This window comes from Liolophura sinensis, chromosome 6 (genome assembly GCF_032854445.1).
Source record: "Liolophura sinensis isolate JHLJ2023 chromosome 6, CUHK_Ljap_v2, whole genome shotgun sequence".
NCBI classification, from domain to species: Eukaryota; Metazoa; Mollusca; class Polyplacophora; order Chitonida; family Chitonidae; genus Liolophura; species Liolophura sinensis.
This window is the reverse complement of record NC_088300.1, coordinates 51,321,330-51,344,557: the sequence shown is the minus strand read 5'-3', so window position 1 is coordinate 51,344,557 and position 23,228 is coordinate 51,321,330. Positions and strand designations below refer to the sequence as shown.

Genomic DNA, 23,228 nt, shown 5'->3' with positions numbered 1-23,228 from the left:
TGTTTATTGCTGGTCAATAAAATGACTGCACTTTGACTAAAACCTGGCAAAACCTGCTTATGGATTACAAGATCAAACTAGACGTGGATTCGTACACGAGACCCCATTGTCAAAAATGCTTATGGTTTCGTCTGTGACAATGAAGACAATTAGCGCCCTGCGATCAAAACTGAGAACCATTTCGAACAAAAACATATTTTCAAAAAAAAAGAAAAGAAAAACCAGTTTCATACGATTTCGTATCCACTCCTTTATTTCGCTGTATTATTTGACAAACTTTTAAATCACAAATGACCTCTTTTCACATGTATCGGCACATGTAACTGCTTAACTACGTGATAGCAATTAAACTGTTTCCATCTGTAACTTAAGAACTTCAGTAATTAACTTTCCATAAGAATTAAGATAAGCCGCTCCTCCAGGGAAATGTTTGCTTTAGAAGTACCAGTATAAGTGCACTTAGGACTGTGGATTTCTAGAAACGTAACCTCTACATGAGTGACAACATCGCGAGGAGAAATTGGGATCTGCGCATGCGCCGAGACCGTATATCCGCGTGTACGTTTCACAATCGAGCTCTCCAGCCGGACTCGTCCATACAGAATTATGGTCACCATATTGACAACCTGTAAAACATACATGAAGAAAATTTGTTGTAAGCGATAAATATTAAAGTATGGTGTAATACGATAGCTATAACGCTCGGAGCCTGATAGAGTGTGGCAAAAAGATAAAAGATAAAAATACAACCTCCTGGAAATGCAACACGTAGCTTACAATTTAATAAACTGGGTATAACAAATATTAGGAGAAAAATATAGCTATGATTCACTGAGGTCACGGTATAGTTTAATCAATTACATAGCAGAATACGTTTGTCGAAGATAAATTAAACGGACTAATTTTAAGGTGAAAATTGGTGGAATACCATATAAAGGGAGACTACTCTTACCGGGAGTGCCGACGTCTAAACGGCTACAGGTAGCGCAGCACGTGTCCCTCACGCGCACGTTATAACAAGCTCCACCCGATATGATTCCACACTGATTGGAACGGTCGCCGTATGGGCATTCTGGGGGAAAAGGAAAAGGTTTATCTTAGCACAATAAATAATAAACCAAAAACAAGTCAAAAGTTTGCTCTGAGGTTTAGACAATGCGTCAATGAACCGGTAGGCCTACACAGGCAAAGCTATTCTTCGCCTGTTGGGTTGGAAGTTGGGGGTCACAAGACCAATCTTTCGCGTCTAAATTAACATGGCCCCCTGTGTTAAAGCATTGGGGAAAAGGTCATTTTTTGCTACTTAGCTATCGACCAATAAGGTGTACAAATAACGTCACGAAAGCTCTGCAGAAATACTCAGACTATCTGGAAAACTGAAAATTATACAAATGCAATGGATACAAGATCGCTGACAGCGATTCAAAAATAGGCATTTTCCTATGCAATAACGAGGGGGGCCGTTTCTTCACCCACGCCGTTTGTTACTAAGGAAATGACATGGTCTCTAGCTTCCGATCCGTCTTACAGAATAAACACTGAAGATAGTTTTACTCATCCGACAAGATAAGAGCGGAAAGCATCGTCGAAAATATACAACCATATGTGACTGGATTACTAACATGCACATCGGTTAATCAGTTTATCATACGAATTTCTACTGCACGAATCAAGACGTACGTACCCGGCCGCAATGGGTCGCGCAGGCGCTCACAGGTTTGACAGCATATCCGCTGGTTCTCGAGCAGTGAGCACATCCGGCGCGGCATTTGTGCGCAAGTCGGGGACAAGTCTCCATATTCACAGTCTGGGGAGAAATGTGAGTTATATCGAATGACATTTGCTCGTGTTAAAAAATAGTGAACCATACACATTTTCAAAGAGATCTATACATTAATCCATCGTAGTAGATGATTTCCTATCTACCTGCTTAACGATTATGCATACTAACATATCTAAAATGTATTAGCCAGGTTTGTGTTATATTTATATCGACATACTTACATTATTAGAAGTCATCAAAGAGGTATAAGGAGTAAAGAGGGACTTTTTGTTCAAGACGACTGATATCATTTTAAACTAAATATTAGCCCACACTTTGTTGCCACGCATAATACATTACTAACCTGCTTAACACTGACCGTGCGCGAGGTTTAAGTACTTACTTTGTTGTGATGGGTTTCTTAGCCGTTCACACGTCTGACAGCAAATGTTTCTGTTAGACCGGATGTAACACTGAGACGGATTGAGACTTGAGCACTGACGGGATCTATCTCCGTACTCACAACCTATAGGAAACGAAAAGCAGCATTTAATAGCGTTGTGTAATGCTAGAGACTTGTGGTACTGCACACGGCAGCATTGTCAAACTTCATAAATCAACATTCAAGAACTTTGAATTTGATTTAATATTACTATGATAAGGTTGGCATTGTTGTTTAGTTAAAAAAAGTCCCAGCAGGACGCAACCTCACTCAGTACACAATGGACAACGTTTGGCCGCATTTAACAGTGGTATATTTTAAATACATGAGCTGTTGCACGGTAACTACACGTGTTCACACCGTACATCGCTGATACATTATTTATTAAAACATTAAAGGCACATTATGCAACTTTACGAAACCTTTGTAAACCTTTAGCACTAATCTGAACAAAATGTTGAATTCTGAACTAAAATGTATCAGGTTCACCTTGCCAAATAACAGCTACAATTGGAAACGTTACACGAGACAACATTATAGGTAGTCAGCCTGCTTTTCTATACCTGTTTGCTCTACTGCATATGCATAGGTATTCCACTGAGAGAGATTTGCGCACTTCAGGACTATACTTGTTTGCATATGTATACCACTATATACAAGAATTCTTGTAACGTAAACTTTTAAGAGTTCCATACTTTTCATTTACAATGTAGTATATCGATGAACTATTGCATAAAACAAATAGAATATGGCCAAGGTGGTAAAAGAAATCTATCCACTTTCGTTTCACTTAAATGAGACAACAGACAGTCCTCTCGGTACATCATATTTGGAGCTATATCTACACAGGGATGAACAAGGTCTCTTATGACACCCGCTTTACAACAAAATCGATAATTTCAATTCTGAATTCTCAATTTGATAGTAATATACTAAAAGGTCCCGCATGTGGCGTGTACATACATGTATCTCTTCTTGTAGCATTTATTACATGCTGTGGAAAATATGATGATTTCAGTCGACGTCACAAGAAATTTTGACGTAGATTTTAAATGTTACCGGCTTTTTTTTTACTACGCATGCATTAATTCTTACACTTTCCTGCGAAACTGGTCTTTTTAAGTCACGCAAAGATAAGCAGTCAACAGTTTCTAGTAATGTTGGAAAGACGCAAGGAATGTCAAATGAAAGGCCATTAATCACGATCAAAGGAAATAGGACTATTTATTGTTTCAGAACTTCTTTCAACCAGGTAAAATGCAATTGAAACACTGAATTTTAATGTAGCATTTCTGACCAAAGTGCAATCAGTGATGTCACATTCGGTTTTTGCCAATCATCGCACACAAACCACAAAACTTTTGCACTCAAAATGCTTGTGCATGTAAAGCTAAGAATACATTCAATCAATGGACCTTGGAGCTAACTAATTCAGGCAAAAACTACCGATATAATGTCATTGATATATCTATTGGGTTCCAACATACCACCGTTGATCCAATGTTTTAAAGGGGTTTTACTCGGTTAGAAAAATTCTCGCAACATAAATCGAACTATTTTTCGGGACGGTCCTTAACGGTCTGTCATCTGAAATATACTTCATGTTAGTATTGTCTTTAACAGCTTATTTCCGGGCATTGTTGCTGTCCCGAAGTTACTCAGATTACTACGTGACAACCATACTGTATAGGATGCCCGGATATAGGATGCTGAGCGCCCTATTTTTCTATCACCTGGTTTTCTGGAGTCTTTGATCTGTAGACACCGCTCACAGCATCGTCGATCTCTCATCACCCGATCATCATAGCACACGTGAGAGCCAACAGAATCAATGGCTACGTGACACTCAACGCCTTCAATCAGGATGCGGAAATCGTCGGAAGGGCATTGCTGAAAAGCCAACAGGGCACTCGATCAAGGGAGGAGCTTTTTAAGTTTGTTTATAGAGACGTTGAAACAAATTTGTATACGATTTTCTTATAACGTGAGGACAGGCTGGCTACCCCTAAGGTCGTACGTGGAAGGTCTGCAATCAACCTTTGGATGATCATGGGTTTGTGGCTCTGTAATGTTTTCTCCACCATAACGTTGGCCGCCGATGTATGAGAGAAATATTCTTGAGTATGGTGTACAACGCCAATCAAATGAATAAATAAATATAACTGAGGGTAATATTCAGTGATGAGCGAGATTGTATTGCCATAGTAATACAGACAGGCAGCAGTTGCGTGTATAGATCTAAAATGTCACAGATTTTAAATCACAGGTTTAATCCCTCACTTTTGGGTTAGGATTCCTTACAAGCCTAAGGCGTGTCATTTTAAACTGGTGGGCTTCATTCACAAATTTTTATACCCAGACAGTGTATTCTGTAATGACGTTAGTGTTGCGTGTATCACTTTACCCAAACATTAACTTATGCAGATTGTTAAGATGCCGTGTTGAGACTAATTTATCCAGATGACATCTTCCTTTAGCCGCTAATGTTGTGGAATAAATGATACGGCATCAAACACTTTCTTTTCTGTGATGTAATCTGTTCGGATATTAACCAAAGGTTCAACACACTCTACTTCATGCTATTAGACATAGAATCCCTGGTAATACTGTTATTCCATCACAAATCTGATTTTAATTGTTGATTAACTTATTTCACAGCTGTTTATGATCTACATACGTTTACGGAATTTTCTATGTCAACGACATTAAGCTTTATGGCGGCAGGCGCCTGAAATAAACTGCCGCACATCGTCAGATAAGACTGTAGCGGCATCAGCTATAGTTTCGAGGCTGCGAAAATAATTTTTAATTCAAAGCCGAATAAGAGTTGTAGAAAAAGTTTCTAATAAACATTTCTAACATTTTTGCGATTTTAAAAATGGTTTGTTATTAAGAAGGTTTTACCTTGCTCTATTTAACTTTCCTGTTAATTTCTATTTTACTTTGAAGACTTGATTCCTGATGTCACAAAGATGTAGCTGAATTATTGCATTATAGCTCAAGTCCATCATGAAATCATACACTCATGCACTCATCCATTATAAGCACAGAAACAACCATGAAAATCAACGAAGGTGGCTTTAAAAAGAAGTGATTTATAAGTCTAATCCTGAATAAACTTTTTTGGTAGACCATCGAGGCTTGGTTCCTTTGCGAAGCTTTCATACAGATGTTTATATAATGTGATGAAATGGCAGTATTTTGAGTAATTCTAGACCAGTGAAGTCAAACTTGCAAATTATCTCGCTGCTTTTTTTTACTTACTTGTGCTTACTAGTATTGGCGTAGAAGTTGCTACATGCATGTACTTACTTAATGATTAAGAATTCCAATTTATCCGTAGCTTGATCAGCATAATTCGGGAAAAGGTACAGTTTACCTCATTCCCATTATGAAGTGTATTGGTGACAAGACTGTCCAAGCTCGAATCCGTTTTGATGTATGGCACATGTGTTGGAATCAAACCAACGCATTAAGGCCTTGTCACGATCTTCCCACAGTTAGTTTTGATGCATTTCGACGAATTTTAAACAGAAAAAGGCACTCATAATGACCACACAAAGGGTAGTGTTTCATCCTGCTGCCCCCCAAACCTCAATCCACCCTGCTTAATCCAGTAACAACATTAATCATATTAGCTTACCTGGTAATATCCGCGCCGGTCTGGTTGAGTCACAGGCTGTCTCGCATTTGCAACGTACGGCTGTCTGGCATGAGTCACCCTTCTGGCAGCATATGGATCATAGGGCAACCGTTGCGTCCCGCTCTGGATGTACGTACGGCTACCAGGGGTACCGTACGGTTCAGCCAAACCCGTTCTTCCAAGGGGGTCATAAGTGCGTCTCGAGTGTGTTCTGATTGGCGTCGTGTCGTACCTGCTCAATACCGGTCTTGACGTCCCGGGGTTCCTTATGGTTGATGTGCCCGAGCTTGTTCTGGTCGACGTCGAGTCATAGGTACGCACGGGGTTTGTACGCGTTGAGGTCGAGTCATACGTTCGCACGGGATTTGTTCTGGTTGACGTTGTCGAGCTTGTCCTGGATGACGTCGAGTCATAAGTGCGACCCACGCTTGTTCTTGTTGACGTCCCGGGATTCGTTCTTCTTGATGTGCTCGAGCTCATTCCGGTCGACGACGAGTCGTAAGTGCGCTCCGCGCTCGCTCTGTCTCTGGACGATGTAACAGGTTGGGTCCGGCCTATGTTGTCAGCCCCAGTCTGTGAATAATCCACTCCCGAGGTCGATGAGCTGGATTCCCTCCTCGACGTGCTGTATGTCCGTGACGCTCCTCCAGTGTCGGACTCTCCGTACCCTCGCCTGTCATGCTGAGGATTTGTACCTGCACGAGTTATGTCCCCTCTGTGGGTTCCTTCTCCTCGGTCCACATATTCCAGATGTGCAGAGATCCGACCGTTTGAAATCACACTGGTGGCCTGGGAATCTGGCTGGAGAAAGTATCTCCATATAGTAAAACTGTTACTCATGAAGATCTGCGTGCATTTTAAACGACAACTGGCCTTAGATTATGGACATGATATACGTTTCATGGTGTTGGCAATCACTAACGATCTTAATACAAAACACACAAGTCTATACAGTGTATTCGCTTCTTTGCCAGCACTGTGACGTAAAATATACAGCATATATATATATTTTGTACCTAAATTAAAATTTGCACACCATTCGTAAGCCACAAGGAAGAATTTAGGCGACTGTCATCTCTAATATTTCTCGTAAAGAAGGGCGAAAATCAAAACAATTTGGTACTAAAATGAAAGACCAAATGTTATGGAAAGAACGACCAAGAGTTGTCGGCGTTGTCTACCGGCTGTTACATAAGTGTGAGTGTATTTTTAAATACTAACATATATCATATACTTCAACTTTACAACACTGGAAGGTGTGTTTTAAAAAGTTATATAAAAGGAGACAAGAAATGTAACAAAATTAACCGGTTATAGACATCGATAAGGGTGACCAATACATTTATTACCCGTATTTATCTGAGGGATGTTTGGGGGATATTCAAGAATTCTCCACTTAAAAGAGAGCTGTTAGTTTACGCGTGCCTTATTGCTTTAACTCGTCGATCACTCATTCGGCGAAGGAGGTTGACATATTGGTATCGGACTTACCGCAGGATAGCCTTCTGGAAACACTGGAGCAGATCGGACAGGGACGCTTCCTAAAACAGCACACTTGCATAAATGAACTGACTTGTAGAACTACTGCACGTTTTGAATATAACAAATCGACAGCAGCAAACCATATTGCCGTACAGCTGAACGCTTCGATCTCCTAAAGACCTGAGATCACCTAGAACTGTCTTTTGTGATTTTTGGATTACAACGTCGCTGGTGAAACTAAAAGTTTGAATTTTTTTTCATCTCAAATATAAATGTGGTTTTCTCTATTCTTCAAATAAGCAGACATGGGTGTATTAATAGTAAAACTCTCGTCCAGTTAAACTAAATTTTTTCCGTTCAAGTAGTGATGCAAAACACTATGTATAAAACAAATAATCATAAGGAGCAAATAACAAAACTTTTTAGCTGTAGTGTGACATATGGCTCACGTTGAGAGAACTATGAGTTAACAATCAACAATATTTATAAATTTAATACATATATAAATACATGACATTGGGAAAGGTCAACAGGGTGTACATGTCTTCTTTGTATCCATATATAATTCTGATTCACTCTTACGTTATTCTCAGCTTTTATATGCATCTAGAGACAATTGTCAGTAAGGCTCGAAATGCAGAATTATGTTCACCTATTCTTGTCAACAAATGCACATATACATGTAAGCTCAAAGCTAATGTTATATGTGAAAAAAGTGTTTGAAGTAATGAGAAGAGCTGAAGACATGCTTTTGTAAGCAGAGCTCCATCAGCTTCCTGGCCTTTTCATTTCAACTAAGAACTGTTACAAGAAAGTTATCTTCGCACTGGTTCTGGTTTACAGAATACTTTAGGCTACATTACCGTGTTGACCATCGATGACTTGCAAACTCAACAAGCAACCCAGGAAACAAGGGACGAGGATTTTGCGAAGGAACATGGTTGGCCAGCTAGTTCTTCAGTCCTCAAGAAAGCTAAAATGGCGGCCTGGAAATGGATGTTTCGTGTAACGTCACGCACTATGTAGCACAGGGAAGACAATTTAAGATCATATTTCACTTATCTGGGTTCATCGGACTCGGATGAGGTTCGCGGCCTATATTTGGGATAAACCGGGACGCCATGCAAGTTTTCACGCGCTTAGACACGATGTATATATAGCACAAAAGATACTGAAACCAGAGCAGTGACGACACTTTGACCGTTGGCCATAAAGTCACAAAGAAGTCGTGAAATCGGATCATTTCTCTGTTTACCTCAGATCAAATCTCAAAATATAGTAATTTAAAGAATTACCTAACACAATGGCTAAAGCAGAATTAGACAGATCCCAGAGATAGACCTCGGGAATGAATTTACTATATGTGAATCAGCTGTCATTCGTTTTGATATTGGCTGTTGCTAGACAGCACTATAATGGTACTACATAGGAACATGTTGCCGTTGTCTTCATATGGTGTTTAGAACGTGAGAACCCCACAATACTGAGAAAAGATTGTTCCCTTTTTTATACTTAGCATGTATAATGAAGCAATAATAAGACATCGTACTTTTAGTAAACAAAGTCGGGAGGCTTTTAAATCAATAAATAATTACTTTTACCTTAAACCATATACAAATATAAAGTACTGCAGACCTTGTGGGCATAAATATAGTTGCATACGACCAGCATACGAGGCTGTTATGATTTTGACATGATCTGTCAAAATGGAGGGATTTGTCCAGTTGGCTATTTGATGCTAGAATTCTAGACGCAAACATGGACAAACATGATGCAAAAAATATTTGATACTTAAAAAAATGAGTTTTAATCAAGTCATGATAAGTCTCCAAATATATTAACAGCATGTCACTAAATACTGCGGCTCATGACAAGCCATGAACCTGTAGTTGTAACCCACAAACAAATACTGCTATTGATTCATACTAAATATCTCTAACCACACTTCTTTTGCCTTACATTATAAACATGTCATCATGAGTCATTAGTATAGAGCAGATGACTATATAATGCATGGCTATAGTAAAAACCCCGGATTATCTGACTTGTAAGGTGATGACAATCTCAAATGTCACATGTATATTTTTATTATTAACTTTTGCTAACGGATACACACCGGACATGGCATGTCACCCTAATTAACTCACTGTGCTCTTTAGTTGTTTTACCATTAACTCCAGGGATTAAAGCCACGTCTGATTATAAGAGGGATCTCTATCTGTGACCACCAACATCCGACCGGGTAGTGTGGCAGGGAGGGACAACTTATACTGACACAGTAATTTGATCTCAGTAGTCGTGTTGAGCTAGTTGAAGAGTCAACTTCATTGTGTTATCCTCAAACCTCGTCGTACGCTGTATATTATACCCAGAAAACCTTACTTTGCAGCGATTTAGGCAAAGGGATAGGGCAACTGGCGAAAGTTTTACGAAATAGAAGTCAACATTGGGGTTTCCAGAACTATAGCAAGTAAGTGCCAAATAACGAGATACATGTTAAATAACATAACTACATGTAGACCTTGTGAACATTTTGGCAAACATTACAATTTCTGATTGAGACGTAACTTTAGTTTTTATATATGTTGTAACGTTGGTTGAATATAAATATACTAAAATATAATATAAAATAAAATAATAGACGTACAGCACAGAGAGCAAAACCAGAGCAGGGACGACAGTGTGATAGCGCGCAAATGGTCGCACGTAACCCGTGAAATACGGCCTCTTGTCAATTTACCTCAGTCAGGGTTTTATTCTAACTTCACGCAAAAGCAAAAATAGTGGCAATTTACACGTCCCCTAGCACCATGGCTTAAGGAGAATTAGGTACAAAAAATGCAGTGATGTTTATTGCAATATATTTGACGTCATTGGTCTAGAAATACTCAAAATGCTGTGTTGTCTCGGATTTAATATATCACATTAAAACAATGTCATAGACTAGCTTACTGAACATTTGTTAGAAAACCCTAGCTTAGAGCAACTGGTTTTCTTTCTATTATTTGTTTATTAATAACAGTTTGATTCTTAAGAAGGAAAGCCAAAAGCTCTGCGACTAAGAAATGGTTTGCATTTAGTTAATCCACCTAAACCTCTGGGAGCCAACCAGACGTATTGCGGGTACAAAACATGTCTAGAGTTTTATGTGATTTATGTTTTACAAATCACGTTAGTATGTTGTTTGCGCGTATAACATCGACCACCGATTATTTCATTTGTTATATGGCACTATGTTATTTATTTGTGTAATTAAAATACAGAATTCTGCATTTGGTAGTGGACATTTACTTTTTAAGGTATACTCAGGCTCACTGAGTTTTGTCTGTCTTCGCGCATGTAGTTGCAAATGCATAGACCACAGGTTTGCTACATGTTAACATAATGGTTGCCGTGTTAAGAAAAATGGTGCGCTGCTTTGCCATGTATGTAGCAACATGCACTGGTTTCTCAGGTATTTGGTGATAACTGACGGTAATTTGTTAATTGGTTTGTCAGGTATCTGGTGATGTGCTTTGGTGTTTGTCAGCTGTCTGACGAGATGCGTTGGTTTGTGAGGTATATATGGCGCGGTGCGTGGGCTTGTCAGGTATTTGGCGAGGTGTGCTGGTTTGGCAGATATTTGGCCATGTGTGGTGGTTTGACAGGTATATGGCGAGGTCTGGTGATTTGTCAGGTATATGGCGAGGTGCATTGGCTAGTCAGGTGTATGGTAGGGTAGGTTATTTTGTCAGGGGTATGGCGGTGTACGTTGGTTTCTCTTGTATCTGGGGAAGTGCGTTTTGTCAGTTAATATGGCGAGAGACTGTGGGTTTTTTTTCTTCAGGTATGTGGCTAGGCACTTGCCAAGTATCTGACGAGGTGTGTTGGTTTGTCAGGTATCTGACGAGATGTGTTGGTTTGTCAGGTACCTGGCGAGGTGTGGTTATTTGTCAGGTATCTGGTGAGGTGTGGTGGTTTGTCAGGTATATGGTTAGGTGTGGTGATTGTCAGGTATATGGCTAAGTGTGTTGGTTTGTCAGGTACCTGGTGAGGTGTGGTTATTTGTCAGGTATGTAACGAGATGTGGTGGTTTGTTGGGTATATGGTGAGATGTGGTGGTTTGTCGGGTATATGGCAGGGTGTGGTGGTTTGTCGGGTATATGGTGAGGTGTGGTTATTTCTCAGGTATATAACGAGATGTGGTGGTTTGTTGGGTATATGGTGAGATGTGGTGGTTTGTCGGGTATATGGCAGGGTGTGGTGGTTTGTCAGGTACCTGGTGAGGTGTGGTTATTTGTCAGGTATATAACGAGATGTGGTGGTTTGTTGGGTATATGGTGAGATGTGGTGGTTTGTCGGGTATATGGCAGGGTGTGGTGGTTTGTCGGGTATATGCCGAGGTGTGGTTATTTGTCAGGTATATGGCGAGGTGTGGTGGTTTGTCAAGTATATGGCGAGATGTGGTGGTTTGTCAGGTATATGGCGAGGTGTGTTATTTGTCAAGTATATGGCGAGATGTGGTTGTTTGTCAGGTACCTGGTGAGGTGTGGTTATTTGTCAGGTATATAACGAGATGTGGTGGTTTGTTGGGTATATGGTGAGATGTGGTGGTTTGTCGGGTATATGGCAGGGTGTGGTGGTTTGTCGGGTATATGGTGAGGTGTGGTTATTTGTCGGTATATGCCGAGGTGTGGTTATTTGTCAGGTATATGGCGAGGTGTGGTGGTTTGTCAAGTATATGGCGAGATGTGGTGGTTTGTCAGGTATATGGCGAGGTGTGTTATTTGTCAAGTATATGGCGAGATGTGGTTGTTTGTCAGGTACCTGGTGAGGTGTGGTTATTTGTCAGGTATATAACGAGATGTGGTGGTTTGTTGGGTATATGGTGAGATGTGGTGGTTTGTCGGGTATATGGCAGGGTGTGGTGGTTTGTCGGGTATATGGTGAGGTGTGGTTATTTGTCGGTATATGCCGAGGTGTGGTTATTTGTCAGGTATATGGCGAGGTGTGGTGGTTTGTCAAGTATATGGCGAGATGTGGTGGTTTGTCAGGTATATGGCGAGGTGTGTTATTTGTCAAGTATATGGCGAGATGTGGTTGTTTGCCAGGTACATGGCGAGGTGCGTTGGTTTGTCACGTATCTGGTGGGCTGCGTTGGTTTGTCAGGTATATGTGCGTTGGTTTGTCAGGTATATGTATCTGGCGAGGTGCGCTGGTTTCTAACGGGTTTGAACTCTGATCTCTTGCTTAGTGTAGGATGATTCTATTTTCCCTGGCAAACCAAGGTAATGCAGTACGCCTGCAAGATGAAATGCATAAAATCATTAAAGAATGCGCAATAAAGATAATATTTATCACGCCACAGAAAACTCACGCATTTTTAAACCTAAAAAAAAAAAAAACGCTTTGCAACCAAAGACACTTTTTTCTTTTGCAGCCATGGCGCCTTATACAGTAAACTTGGTGACTTTCTGCGCTCTTTTGACCCTGGCTTTCGTCTGCAGCGTGAACACCCAGAATCCATTCTGTATGTGAGGCTTGGAAGTTTAATTTCTCTTTTTCTGATTTTACATAAGTATACTATGTAAAAGACAGACCTTTACTTAATGATGCCCAGTCATAACATCAAGATATTTAATTTTAAACATGTTTAAATCGAGTAATTATAATTACATAATGAAGCATGATATTTTATTACGGCCATAACGACCTTTGTGTGGTTACTTGTTGATTGGTCCTAAAAGCATTGTGTTTGTTTACAGTATGCTTCATTTTACATGACAAAATGTTCAAAATGATAAAATAAATTGGTTTTACAGCGCTCAAAAAAGTTGAAAATTCCAGTTCTCGTGCAATGCTTACATTTTTGACAGAAACTAGAGCGTTACAAAAGTATTTCCGAACAAAAAAAACAAAAACCTACCACCTACTAAATTCTTTCTCTGTGTGAAAATGACCATCTTTCTTCTTAAAATACATTATCAACACTTTCACTTGATTTTTACGTAGTCTTTAACTTTGAATAGTTCTTTGAACTTTTGGTGTCATTATTATATTTCAGGGGCAGTAAAAATCATTTTTACGAAAAGTAAAAGTACTTTATACGTGTAGTCAAAGTAGGATACCATTATGAGTCAAGAGCATCCAGCTTTCCACAGATTCGACATGGTCATAGCGAAATATCGCCACGTACATGTAGTAACGCGGGCGTGCACCCATACAGTCCTACTATGCCCTTGATTAAACCTCACATTTCACAATTCCCATCGGCACGGATAATGGTGACTTTAATGTCTACATAGTAATCAACATATAACCGCTTATGAAGCACAGGAACTAATTAGCTCATCCCAGAAGTTAATTATGACTAATTATATGACTAAAGATAATAACGCTTACCGTAGAAATTAAAGATGTTTATACAGAGCGGCGTTGTGCACCCAATTGCGCGATATGACCTCATCACCATGCCACCATGGATCACCCTATCGCATTTCCCACAATACCCATTTTGTCACAGCTAAGAAACCCCCAAAAAGGCTTCTCCCGTTATGTAAGTTTGTAAAGTAACTACAAACAAGTTCTGAGTAACCCAGCCATAAATGTCGTTGAACAAAGTAATTTTTAATATTCGCCTCACTTGATGACGTTTTTCGCGTCGCATAGAACAACTGATTGCTGAAATAAATGATTGAATGTTTGGAGCTTAACGCCACATTGGCGGTATTTCAGAAATATCCTGGCGAAAAGTGGAACGAAGAAAGTATGTCTTTGGGCTGCATCTTTCTCACTAATGGTTCTTATGTTTATGTCTGTTGGAAAACACTTAAGAGTCTATTTTAATATATTTTAGACTAATGGTCTTTATTTCAATTTGTGGAGCGCCCTTCCAAGTAAGCACCATTATTTCTAGATTTCTACCATGTAACAAAAAACAACAACAACAAAAAAAAACAGCATTTCTATTTGTATATACATTTCTCCCGGATTGTTCTGATATCAGTTTGCAGAGATTCCGATCAGTTTACCTGCGCCAACATCAAACCTCATCATTGCTACGACACCAGGAACAGAGACATCTGCTGTGGCACCTGCAGGCGCTGGAGACGCCCCGCGCATATAGGTTCGTATACTGACTCAGTTTTACACTGGGTTAGTTATTAGAAATTATACTTGATTAGTTGGCATTCTGGCTCGGTTGTTTATTTGATTGAATGGTGTACTGATTACATTTGTTCACTTATTGTATACATATATTGGTTATTGTATGCATATATGGACTTTAGCATCTATTTCATCAGCGAATGTCTTAATCTGGTGTTATGTACCACAACTGTCAGCTAGAGGATTTTCCTGACAATGTATATGTACTAACTTCCATACAGCGAATAATTAAGACTATCGGGCAAGAGTGCAATGAATCCGACAAGCCAAATGATAGTGCACGCGACAAAAATAGATATATTATAAAGTACAGGCTCTCAGAGTTCACCATTTCAAATAATATCTGAATTTGTACGTTTACTTATTTGCATAATATTTATAACAGAATTTCGGTCAGCAACTTAACGGAAAAAAGTATGCACAGATTTCGATGAAGGTTGCACCCTGTTTGACATAACCACAAATCCATCTATACTTCCTTTTGGCGGTGAACCGAAACTGATCTGCATCCAAGTTTTTTTTTCTGAACGACTCTGCCATCAACAGCGGATGGTCGTGGATGTTGGAATGCTCCCGGTTTCCTCCCACCATAAGACTGGCCGCTGTTGTATAAGTGAAATATTCTTGACTACATGAAAAAACACCAATCAAATAAATAAAATATATCTAAACGAATCGTCACGTATGCCAAATGTAACGAAATTATGCGCAAATTTTACTGAAACTCTTGGTACAGACCCATTACTAACAATTTGGTTTTGTCCTGTATCCGTATCCGGATCCAGTTCCAGGAATTTTTACACGATTCACTATAGCGAGATATAACTACAGAGTTTTGTCCCCTGGTGGGTAGTGGAGAATTTGTACAGTTAGCTCTGGGGGGAGTTTCCACTTCAGGAATGCCTTCAAGTTGTATTATTTTTTCGACCATTCCTTTATTAACACTGCATCTATAAATCTTACACTTGCACCTTACTGTGAACAAAAGAAATTTCTTCAACATTACCTTTTAACTATCAATCTGGGGTCACTTCAGCTATTGGTAAGCATGATGTTATATCATGAGGGCTACCTGCACGGTTTGCCTATATACGTTATTTATATTTCATACAACATCAGTTCAAATCCTCAGTTGTCCAAAATATTACACGTTTTCTATGTAAATTCTATTTCAGGGTGTGAGTATGGAGACAGATCTGTCATATGGCGATCAGAACTCGGAAAATACACTTGTAGAAGTTATATCACATTCTTTTCGTCTTTCAATTGTCACGAAAATCCCGAGTTCCGACGAGACTGCTGTCAGTCATGCGCAGAAGCCTTAGCCAGTGAGAGGTGAATTGAAAGTGATGACATCAAACATCCGGGTAATGGAGTTTTGACCACTGGAAAGTTGCTGAAGACGATAATTTTACTAAGAATACACTAAATGTACTTTTGCACTTTTCCCACCAATGTGGTCATACTAATTACCGTATATTCGCCGGGTTTTCGTCCGTTGCTTTGTTACGTAAAGTCTTGTATTTCAGACCACGACGTTACTATTTCTTTTACATCAAAAGACCTCTGATTTAAATATCGGTTTATTCTTAAAGAAGCTGGAGGACAATATAGCTCATTCCATTTTTTCCATTTGAAAACGACTTCCATGTCACATGATGTATCTTTCAAAACGTTGCACCCATATACTACAACATAATTTTGAGATTTGTAATAAAACATTTATATAAGCCATATAGGTTGTATATATTATGAATGACTCACTGGTGACTCAGTAAAATATGTTTGTTGATGTTAGTCTATGTTAGAATTCCCTCATGTCACAAGTCACATATGACTTAACAACTCCTCACCTTCTTATATCATATTTTATTTATTTCGAATTTATTTCATTCTTGTGAAATAAAACAAATATGATGTTTTCAATGGGATGAGTAAATCTTCATTTAGGAAAAGAAAATGAACTGTTTGTATACTATATAATGAGTTACTTATTTATTTGATTGGTGTTTTACCCCATAGTCAAGAATATTTCATTCATATGACAGCGGCCAGCATTAAGGTGGGAGGAAATCGGACAAGGCCCGGGGGATGCCCACGAGCTTCCACAACGATACAATGAAGTTTATGATATATGAAAATGAGCTCAAATACATGCTTGTCACATACGATCACAAAAGCAAGTTTAGACGGTACGCTTTGTTGCATACTGACTTGCAAAAGTCAATCGTAACAGGGGGCCTTTGTGGCTCAGTTGGTTATCGCGCTAGCGCAGCGTGATGACTTAGGAGCCTATCACCAATGCGGTCGCTGTGAGTTCAAGTCTTCCTCTCCGTCCCTACGTGGGAAGGTTTTCCAGCAACCTGCGGATGGTCGTGGGATTTCCCCGGGCTCTGCCCGGTTTCCTCCCACCTTAATGCTGGCCGCCATCGTATGAGTTAAATATTCTTGAGTGCGGCGTAAAAGAACAATCAAATAAATAAATAAATCGTAACATGTTAACTATTACTGCATTTTATTCGAAGGCTGCGCATCTTATGAAATTGAACACGTCCTAATTTCTTGGAATATTCGCACATAACAATAAGGACCGCCGAGCGACAACTCGCACAGAGTAGGTACGGACAATGCTTGGCCATATGTATTTTCGTTATTGTTTAAATGTGAAAACCCAATGTCATCACACCAATATACAATCTAAAGCTACAAAAGTGACAGTTCAATGGAATAAAAGAAAACGTCATAATTCTACTCAAAAAATGTAGTAATCTATATCACAGAATTCTGTTATCTAGGTTTACTTCCAGTGCATATCCCATGCTCCTTTGCCACTGTTATCATTAATCTTACAATATCAGCCGAAGATTCTTTCCAGGCAAACTCGGACGTCCCGTCTCCAGCAGATCCCATGGTAACGCCACTCTTACGAAATTTCATTTTTGATTCCACCTTCCCTCTGGCAGTACCGTGAAACTCTCCAGCTCCAGTTTCGTCCAGAATTCTTCCTAAGTTTTCAGGAGTGATTCCGCCACCTGAGATTTAAAAATTTGAAGTTAAAATGACATCAGTGTAGGTTGGACGTAGATAATATTGTTTTAATTGACTTTGTTTGCTGGGTTGGTATTCATGCCGTGCAGCATGGTACTGACAAATGCTTCACTTACACAACTTACACAATCAAATGTGGTTGCAGGTTCGAATGCAGCCGCTATACATAGCTGTTTGCTATGAGGAGTGGTTTGTGAGGTACGCAACGAAAACACAGCATTTACTCCCTGCTCTCGTACTCCCTTCACTCATATGCTGTCGCTACTTTCAGTATCTCGTAACTTTTCGTAAACGACGTACGTTGTCTATAGGCTACAGCGCCATATGTCGACGCCATTTCCGAGGAAAATTACGAAGTCATGAAGTGAGTGAGTACGGCGTTAAACACCAACAGGAGAAGGTATCCATTACACTTTCCCAGAACTTGCTTCCAATGGTTGTTTCCCTTTATACGTGAAATATCTCGACATTTTCTCAAAATCGTCATAGCAAAAGTGAATAAAAAAGGCACATGTCAGCTCCTCTGCATCAAAGAGGCCTGAACTCAAAGTACTCAGACCATTAGGCTTGTTGAGAAAAGGTTCATAAATTATTTCTTACAACACCATAGGCCTACTCGCCAGGAACTACAAGAATCCTACCTTTGGCCTGTGCAAACAAAAAAAATCCGGATGAAAGAAAAACACAAGAATTGGAACAATGACAACTTTATACAACTATTCTCTTATAACTTTACCAATCAGCTGTGAATGTTGTTTTTTATATAAGCACAATAATATCGCAAAATTCAATTCATTAATTAGCGTGCCAACGTTGCGCAACGTCTCATCAACGCGGTCTCTGTGAGTTCAAGTCCACCTACTGGTTTCACTACAAGTGTTGTTCACATACCTGAGATACGAGTTGTTTAATAACCGTGGTACCGTCTACAGATGTGCCTTCTCCACCACTCGTGAGTATTCGCTCACATCCCGTGGCAATGATACTCTCCAGAGCTTCGGCGATGTCCTCGGTCATGTCAATTGCTGTACCATTGGATACAAAACAAAACTGATTATGTCTGTGCAGAAAACATTCGTTCACAATTTTCAGTTATCCAGTATACCAGAAGAACTTTTTTACGTCCTGTACTACACTCATAATCTCATGATGTTATTGTTTAAACAGTTGTACATGCACTTTGATACCGTATATATGCTTCGAACAATATTATCATTTGTGAAATGAACTGCACGTTTAGTCTTCCATAATATCCTATATGTCGGATTGCTAATTACCTTCAAATGACAAAATTTGAAATTCCACCCTTGTTTAACTAGGGTAAGAAAGCAATGTTAAGTCTGCTCGACTGGCTTTACTTTTGACTCACAACTGGAATGGTCTCTCCTCGCGAAGTGGCGACTCGGGCCCATGCTGAATTGACCACTGCTTTCCTGCAACGTATGAGAACTACGCTACACAGAATACGGAATGAACAAGTGACCACGCAGCTTCGGCCCGAATTGCCTAAGGCGGGAAAGGTTCCTGGTATCCTACAACCATAATACCATAATTTTAAGGCGAAATATATCTCTGATTACATGCGGCTTCAAGCATCAATTAAGCGATAAACCACATGAACGTTGATGCAAGAGATGGCCTACGTACCCCTGTGAAACGTAATTGGCAACGGACGAGAAAGCTCTGAAAATAACCACATAACATCAGTTTAGCGCACGATACGAAAGGAAGCTTGAAAGGCCTCTGAGGTTAAAAAGACAGCTACCTGGCAATAGCCGTCAATGTGACACGCGACCAGTATCATATTGGTATTTTCCAATAACCACTCCGCAGGATAAACGGCAAGGGAATACACTAAACTAACTTCAACCAAATTGCGGTACACAAAGAAAATTAAAAACCAGAAGATACATGGCAACTTTGAAAAGCTACGACGAACACTTCCGATCAAAAGAATCGATTACCAGTTTGAATATTGTGTTAGAAGAATATTACAATTACACGATTTACATTCGCTTAACTGATAAAAGAAGTCATACGTCATCCTTCACTCTAAGTTTCTCACAATCCTTCGGGTAGGAGCCACAGTCGAATCTGCAAGAGCAGGAATCGAACCCCTGCTCACAACCGAAATGGACGACTGAGTCAATGCAACCAACCTACGAGTTCCTTGCACCTCGTTATATCCACTTTGCCCTCCCTGTGAAAAAAATTACACAAATTTTCATGTATTGCTACAAGGGTGTTAAGACATTCAAGCTTATATTAAGATATTAGAGGTAATGCTGACACTACCTCGCACTCCGCATTGGAGAAACAGGTCACCGATACTTGTCGGCAGCACTATATATATGTCTGCATAGGGTTCAGCCTGCTACAAGGAGACTGTCCGACCGTCATGATGAGACTGTCCGACTGTCATGATGAGACTGTCCGACAAACATGATGAGACTGTCCGACCGTCATGATGAGACTGTCCGACCGTTATGATAAGGCCGAAATAATGATGAAAACGATCGGTGTTAAACCACAATTAGACAAACAAATACGGCAGTGCCATAGCAAGCCTGTCAAAATTGTAAGTTCTATGACCACACAGAGCATATGACCTCCATGCTCACGTAGACTGGAACGGTTATAGTCTCAGATAAAATGTGGTTGAAGGGTTCTAAGAATTTTAATATTTTATTGAACATAAAAAACATATCTCAGATATACGACAATATCTGCTAACCATCACCAGGTATTACTGAGCACTATGATTCTGGATCTGTGATACGGATTTATATAGGGTTTAATGAGGCCACTTTACCCACCTCTGAATTTACATTTGAATCTTGACAACACAGGCAACACTAGTAGATGTCAGAAGAAAATCAGCTGAGAAGACGTGTTTAACCCTGCTTCGTGAAAGTCCGTATCTCATACAGCAAGAAAATAACTGTGACATTTACTGATTACTTGGAAAACAAATCAGAAATTACTGTATCTAATTGTTCTACTCACGGTGTTAAAATCCCAAAAACCATCCCATCCGCACCCGCTTGTTTGAGGGAAGTAATATCTTGCTTCATTACATCAAACTCGTCTGGGCTGTAGAGGAAATCCCCACCCCTCGGGCGGATCATCACAAACACAGGTAAGGCCACCGAGCGTTTCATTACCTGAAGCATACCTGGTTAAAAAAGAGAACATCGTTGTTCTATCAAACTCTAGGTCATCATCCAATAACAAAACAGTAACTCCCTGGTCGGGACTACCACTATTATAAATCCCGTCCAGTATCCCATTTACATGTACACAGTGGCCTATTCCTGTTACTACAGTCCATTATTAAATTCTCCACACCCGTTGCAAGCTAACCCTTTCACATTAATGATCAAGAAAGCAAATTATATATAACCTTTGAGTTAAGATAACATAAACGAGGCCCACAATATAGGACTTAACACATTTAATAATAACAACATAATATTTTGCATTTGCAAAATGAGCTCTTTTTTTAACTGTCAGAGCTATCCAGAAGAGTCTTGAATAAAAAAGGAGTGTGGACAAAAAAAGAGGAGATAATGCGAAAATGCGAGTTTATCCTTGAGATTTCTCTGTGCGGTAAGTATTCAAATTGAATGTACACCTCACCAGTGACAGTTGTGGATGTGGGCATCGCCTTTATTTGAAGAAATCGCGCAAAAAATATGTTTCTTTCGCGACTACGACACATTATAAGTGTTGCGCACTGCAGCCTGTAATCTGAGTTACATATCTGTACTACCCCTGACTCACGCATATCACACTTGCATGGCCTCAGTCAGCTTCACGACATCAAACTATCCTGGACAGATTATGGCCTCATTTCTGCAATTCCTTTTATGGTGCATTTGTCTCCACGTCCAAATTTTCACTTATGGCAAACAAAAAACTCTTTTAAAGAAAAGACAACAAATTATATAACCTTATAGTTGTTTTGGAAGAGGGCTGAAAACAGACCTAAACAGCCACAGTCATTTTGCTGTTTAGTAGCTCTATATATCAACCTTTAATCTGCAATTCCAGCCATGCATGAATACGCCATGAATAGAGAAACTGAAACTGAAAACATGATACAGCCTCACTCATACCCCATGCTCATACGGCTTATAGGGCAGAACAGTGCCCGCGTGACGATAGCGGAAAAAGGTGCGTTATCGGATTATAGAAGTAAGTCATGACTGGTTGTTTATAACTGGTAACATGGCTGTCGATTTGATTTCCCCAATATGCATGATTTTGCTTAATTTGAATTGCAATATCTTGCATTATGTAATATAACAAGTTATTCTTTTTAAACTTAATTTGGGATACTTTATTGATGCATATTTAGATTTGCTCTAGTGCTGTCTTTTCTTTTAAGTCATGTTTCAAAGTTTAATTTATGTTTATAATGGCTAACGATGACCCTGTACAAATCTGTGGCTGAAGAGGTAATGTAGCAATTAAAATTTTATCGCTGCATGAAAGACTAAAGAATAAAGAAAGAATAAATGACATTACCACATGATGGTGTTGTTCCTCCTTCCACTAAACTGGCACAGAGTTCTAGTCGAGCTGCACCTGTTACAGAGCAACAAGAATGTAGACATTATATTTTCATGAGAACAATAGGGCGTCAAGTACTACTCATATACACCAAAAAGACCAGTATTATCGTTAACAAGGATTACACTTTCTGAATATAGCACAAATTCTAGTGCTGAAGTTTGGCTGGGACCACTGCGAGTTTACATTTCAGACAGGTAAAGATGTCATTTTAGAAAGTGGATTAAGTAACAGTATTATCGTTAATAGGGATTACACTTTCTGAATATAGCACAAATTCTAGTGCTGAAGTTTGGCTGGGACCACTGCGAGTTTACATTTCAGACAGGTAAAGATGTCATTTTAGAAAGTGGATTAAGTAACAGTATTATCGTTAATAGGGATTACACTTTCTGAATATAGCACAGATTTTAGTGCTGAAATTTATATACACCTAAGGGAGTGTGTCATTTGTGATCATCAGATGGGTAATGCATGTTCGTTGTAAAGTCTACCGGTCAAATACCTTCTATTTTGTGGAAGGCCTGTTGTCGAGTGGTCTAGACGGTTGACATTGCTGGCGATTTGGTGCCTGACTCTGAGGTCGCTGGTTCGAAACCTGCAGTAGTCTCAGCCAAGTTTCAGCACTAGAATCTGTGCTATATTCAGAAAGTGTAATCCCTATTAACGATAATACTGTTACTTAATCCACTTTCTCAAATGACATCTATACCGGTACCCACCAAGGAGAACGTTAACAGCCTTTTGAACTCGACAGGGATAATTCTCCTTTGAAGTACTGAGAAACCTCCAGAAACGCATCAGTCCTTGGCAGGATGACTTAATGAGCGTTTAAATAGCGCTAAATGTTTATCCTTATTATTCCAACAAGATTAAGGTTTCTCTCTAACTCAGGAAATCGCGTACTGTGACAAAGGACAACCGGTATGAAGTTTTTCCGCCAAGCCTTCTTTCTGTTCGACAATTAACTGGCAAGGGATTATGGATATTCAGTAGAGCTCCTCTACCTCCTTTTTCGGCATTTCTTGCAGAAGCGACTGAATCCACACAGACCTCCATATATAAAAAGGGTAAACTAAACTACATGTATGAGAAGCGACAACAGCTGCGCGTGGATGTTTACAGATGGA

General features: G+C 39.6%; 2 protein-coding genes and 1 long non-coding RNA gene across 3 annotated transcripts; 1 reads left to right on the top strand and 2 right to left on the bottom strand.

Moving 5' to 3' along the window:
* Positions 1–237: 237 nt before the first annotated feature.
* Positions 238–8,312, bottom strand: LOC135468791 (uncharacterized). Its single transcript, XM_064747214.1, has 8 exons — positions 8,193–8,312; positions 7,339–7,388; positions 5,848–6,648; positions 3,938–4,094; positions 2,166–2,288; positions 1,685–1,807; positions 953–1,072; positions 238–626 (listed from the first exon to the last, which is right to left on the bottom strand). The coding sequence occupies exons 1-8, from the start codon at positions 8,266–8,268 to the stop codon at positions 460–462; spliced, it is 1,617 nt and encodes a 538-aa protein (XP_064603284.1). The 5' UTR covers positions 8,269–8,312; the 3' UTR covers positions 238–459.
* Positions 8,313–9,575: 1,263 nt separating this feature from the next.
* On the top strand, positions 9,576–16,346 carry LOC135466579 (uncharacterized). Its single transcript, XR_010444139.1, has 4 exons — positions 9,576–9,799; positions 12,749–12,838; positions 14,315–14,434; positions 15,651–16,346. It is a non-coding gene; the product is annotated as an uncharacterized LOC135466579 (long non-coding RNA).
* Positions 16,330–23,216, bottom strand: LOC135466578 (copper homeostasis protein cutC homolog). The gene is made up of 8 exons (XM_064744135.1): positions 23,106–23,216; positions 22,054–22,113; positions 20,530–20,698; positions 19,683–19,723; positions 19,171–19,206; positions 18,415–18,548; positions 18,144–18,171; positions 16,330–17,507 (listed from the first exon to the last, which is right to left on the bottom strand). The coding sequence occupies exons 1-8, from the start codon at positions 23,155–23,157 to the stop codon at positions 17,263–17,265; spliced, it is 765 nt and encodes a 254-aa protein (XP_064600205.1). The 5' UTR covers positions 23,158–23,216; the 3' UTR covers positions 16,330–17,262.
* Between the last annotated feature and the right edge of the window lie 12 nt (positions 23,217–23,228).